The 4,358-nt window shown below is 45.2% G+C and overlaps 1 protein-coding gene across 1 annotated transcript; it reads right to left on the reverse strand.

Moving 5' to 3' along the window:
• Positions 1 to 3,553: 3,553 nt before the first annotated feature.
• Positions 3,554 to 3,943, reverse strand: LOC136525861 (H/ACA ribonucleoprotein complex subunit GAR1-like). Its single transcript, XM_066518707.1, has one exon. It carries the CDS (start codon positions 3,941 to 3,943, stop codon positions 3,554 to 3,556), a length of 390 nt encoding a protein of 129 aa, XP_066374804.1.
• Positions 3,944 to 4,358: the final 415 nt, after the last annotated feature.

Here is a 4,358-nt window from a genome sequence, read left to right on the forward strand (position 1 = left end):
TCACTGAGGATGTGTGTAGATTACAGACCACTCAATGCTATGACCATCAAGAACAAATATCCGTTACCCCGCATCGACATCTTGTTCGATCAGCTAGCGAAGGCAAAGGTATTCTCCAAAATTGACTTAAGATCAGGTTACCATCAGATAAAGATCAGACCGGAGGATATACCTAAAACGGCTTTCTCTACTAGGTACGGCTTATACGAGTACTTGGTTATGTCTTTTGGACTAACAAATGCTCCAGCCTACTTTATGTACCTAATGAACTCGGTATTCATGCCCGAACTTGATAAGTTCGTGGTCGTGTTTATCGATGACATATTGATTTATTCAGAAACTGAGTCAGATCATGAAGAGCATCTGAGGATTGTCCTATCTAGACTAAGGGAGCATAAGCTATATGCCAAGTTTAGCAAATGTGAATTTTGGATGAGCAAAGTACCATTTTTAGGTCACATTTTATCGAGAGATGGAATCTCAGTAGATCCATCCAAAGTACAAGAGGTCATGGATTGGAAAGCCCCAACTTCGGTGCATGAAGTTCGGAGTTTTCTAGGGTTAGCAGGATACTATCGTCGGTTTATTCCAGACTTCTCAAAGATAGCTAAGCCTATGACCCGACTACTTCAGAAAGATGAGAAGTACAAATGGACACCAGAATGTGAAATAGCTTTTCACACCCTCAGAACTTTGTTGACTACAGCGCCAGTGCTAGCACAACCAGACATTGAAAAGCCTTTTGATGTATTTTGTGATGCATCAGGAATAGGTTTGGGATGTGTACTTATGCAAGAAGGGAGAGTAATTGCATATGCCTCTCGGCAATTGAGGAAACATGAAGTCAACTACCCTACACATGATTTGGAACTTGCAGCCGTTGTCCATGCATTGAAGATATGGAGACATTACTTGTTGGGTAATGTATGTCATATATATACTGACCACAAAAGCCTCAAGTATATCTTTACTCAGCCAGAACTGAACATGAGACAACGTAGATGGTTGGAATTGATTAAGGACTATAATTTGGAAGTGCATTACCATCCGGGTAAAGCTAATGTAGTAGCCGATGCACTTAGTCGAAAGTCCCATTGCAACACTATGGAAGCGCTATTGGAAGATGGATTCAACTTGCTACATCCTGCTGTACTACACAATATCACAATCAGTTGTTTGCTTGAGGGCAAAATCATAGAGCTACAGCAGACTGATGTAGGAATAAGTCACATAAAGAGAAAAATGCAAGAGCAAGAAACAAAACACTTTAGATTGGACGAAAGAGGTGTATTATGGTTTGAGGACCGACTAGTGGTGCCGAAAGACCGTGAGCTAAGGAATCAAATTTTAGAAGAAGCTCACTCGTCCAAATTGTCTATCCATCCGGGTAGTAGTAAAATGTATCAAGATCTAAGAAACCATTTTTGGTGGACTAAGATGAAGAAAGAGATCGCAGCCTATGTTGCTAGGTGTGATAACTGCAGTAGAGTGAAAGCCGTCCATATGAAAACTGCTGGATTACTTCAGCCATTGCCTATTCTAGGATGGAAATGGGAGGAAATCAGCATGGACTTTATTACAGGCCTTCCAACAACACCCCAAGGTCACGATTCAATCTGGGTCATTGTTGATCGTCTTACCAAGTCAGCACACTTTATACCCGTGAACACGCGGTATATAGTTGGGAAATACGCTGAAATATATGTTGCCCAGATCGTGAGATTGCATGGAGTACCCAGGACCATAATCTCAGATAGAGGACCACAGTTCATAGCTCATTTCTGGGAGCACTTACACCAAGCTTTGGGAACCAAGCTAATCAGAAGTTCAGCTTATCATCCTCAAACTTCAGGACAGACAGAGCGAGTGAACCAAATCCTAGAAGATTTACTTAGGGCTTGTGTTATATCTTCAAAAGGTTCATGGGAGAAATGGTTACCTTTAGCTGAATTCTCCTATAACAACAGTTATCAAGCGAGTATCAAAATGGCTCCATTTGAAGCCTTGTATGGCAGAAAGTGCAGAACTCCATTGAATTGGATTGAGCCCGGTGAAAGGAGATATTTTGGTATTGATTTTGTCAATGAAGCCGAAGAACAAGTACATATCATCCAACAACACATGAAGGCAGCTCAATCAAGATAGAAGAGTTATGCCGATAGAAGAAGAAGACCACTAACTTTTGAAGTAGGTGACTATGTGTACTTGAGAGTATCACCCATGAAAGGTGTGAAGAGATTTGGGATGAAAAAGAAGCTTTCACCAAGATATGTAGGGCCATACAAAATTTTGGAACGAAAAGGAAATGTTGCGTACAAGCTACAACTACCACCAGAGATGAGTGCAATCTTTGATGTGTTCCATGTTTCGCAGCTAAAGAAATGTCTTCGAGTACCGGAAGAAGCTATTGCACCCACCAACGTGCAACTTCAATCGGATTTGACCTATGAAGAAAAGCCAATTCGAGTATTAGAAGAAATGGAGAGAGTGACAAGGAGTAAGATTATTAAGTTTTATAAGGTGGTGTGGAACAATCACAGTGAACAAGATGCTACGTGGGAAAGAGAAGATTATCTGCAAGAAGTTTATCCCGCCTTTTTCCAAGAATGGTAGGTCTTGCAAATCTCGGGACGAGATTTTTATAAGGGGGAGGGGCTGTAACACCTCGGGTGTTAGCCTTGCATAACTTGACTTGCATAACATGAGCATGAGCATCAAGCATTCATAAATCATCGTTTACAATTGAAACATCTGATCGAAACATATGAAACATTGCTTGTTATTTCGTGTTTCTTGTAACATATGCATATGATCATGTGCAAATAAATGCTAGTGTGTAATGTTGGTCACTAGAACACCTTAGCTACACTTAGGTTAACAAAAGGAACCTTGTTCATGAAGGCCACATTCCTTGATCTAGCACTTAAGTGATATTTCATGTGTTGACCTAGATAGCTATATGAGTGACTACTACATGAAATGCTTAAATGACCTTGCAAATTGCTCAAACATGCTTAGGATATCATTAGGAACAACTTTGGTATTTAGTGCTAAGGCTAGTTTGGTCATTTAGCCATGGTTTGAATAGGTATCATGATTTCAAAGTGACATGTTTGACTAAAGTTGAACTAGGTGTTAGGGACCTTGCATGGAGGAGTTCACTAAAGCAATGTTGTAGTGTTTGACATAAGGAACAACTTTGATTTTTGGGTCATGGACTGATTTAGCTCCTAACATGCTTGAATGTGTCCCACAAAAACCAGCAAAATCCAGCTTTCAACACTTAACAAATTTTCTAAGTGATGGATTGACTGACAGCCTGACAAGCTGACCTTCAGGGCATTATAACTTGAGTTCGGGTGAGAATTAGAATGCGATCCTTGAACAACATTTGAAGCTGGTACATGGGTCTACAAATTCTATTCAGTAGGTTTGCACGAAGGAGCCACCGATTAGCCGGTAAATCAATTTGAAAACGCGCTGTCAGGCTCGGCCATCGCGTTCTGACGAACTGAATCAAGTCCAGCGCGTTGGCTTCAGTGGCCGACCGGCTTCAGACACCGCGCGCCGCGTGGAGGTCGCCGTGGCCGCGCGTCGCCAGCGCCCTGACCGCGCAGGCCACGCCGCGCCTGGGCGCGCCTTCATCACCGCCAGCACCCGCCCGAGTCGCCCCGCGCTCCCATTTCCCTTCTGGCGTCCCTTCTTCCCCACTGCAGCAGCCGCCGAGCGCCCGCAGCTCCGCCGTCACCAGAGCCGCGCGCAGCCCGCGCCTAGCCACTCCAGCACCACCACCATAGTTTCCCCGTCTCCCCAGCGACCCACTACTCCCTCCCGTGCTCGCCGACAGAGCTCGGTAAGCCCCAGTGCCGTGCAAAGGCTCACCGGAGCTTCGCCGCCGTGGTCCGTCATCGTGGCCACGCCGCTGTAGTCTACCTTTCCGCATGATAGCTGGTGCGCTAGGTCCGCCGTAGTACCCTGGTGCTCGTCCGAGCCTTAGATCGAGCCACCGAGGTCGTCACCGGCGTTTTGCCGTGGTCTAGCTCCGCCGTTCCGCCATGGTCGCCGCCATCAGCTCCAGAGTCGACGATAGGGCCGGCCAAGTATACCAATCAACGCGCTAAGTCATGTAGGTCGTATGGTGATGATGTCACCACCGGCGAACTCACCGCCGTCGAGTTCTCGCCGCGTCAGCCGAGCGCGCCGCCTACCCTGTTTCGAGTCGATGACGCGTGGGGTCACCTGACCAGCGGGTCCCACCTGTCAGCGACAGCAGTATTGAAGGCCAACTCATTTTGATCCAGTTTTTGATTTCTTTTGTGATTTTCATATCTCCAGTTTGGTAGCTCCTAAAATGTTGA

Source organism: Miscanthus floridulus, chromosome 19 (genome assembly GCF_019320115.1).
Source record: "Miscanthus floridulus cultivar M001 chromosome 19, ASM1932011v1, whole genome shotgun sequence".
Classification (NCBI taxonomy): domain Eukaryota; kingdom Viridiplantae; phylum Streptophyta; class Magnoliopsida; order Poales; family Poaceae; genus Miscanthus; species Miscanthus floridulus.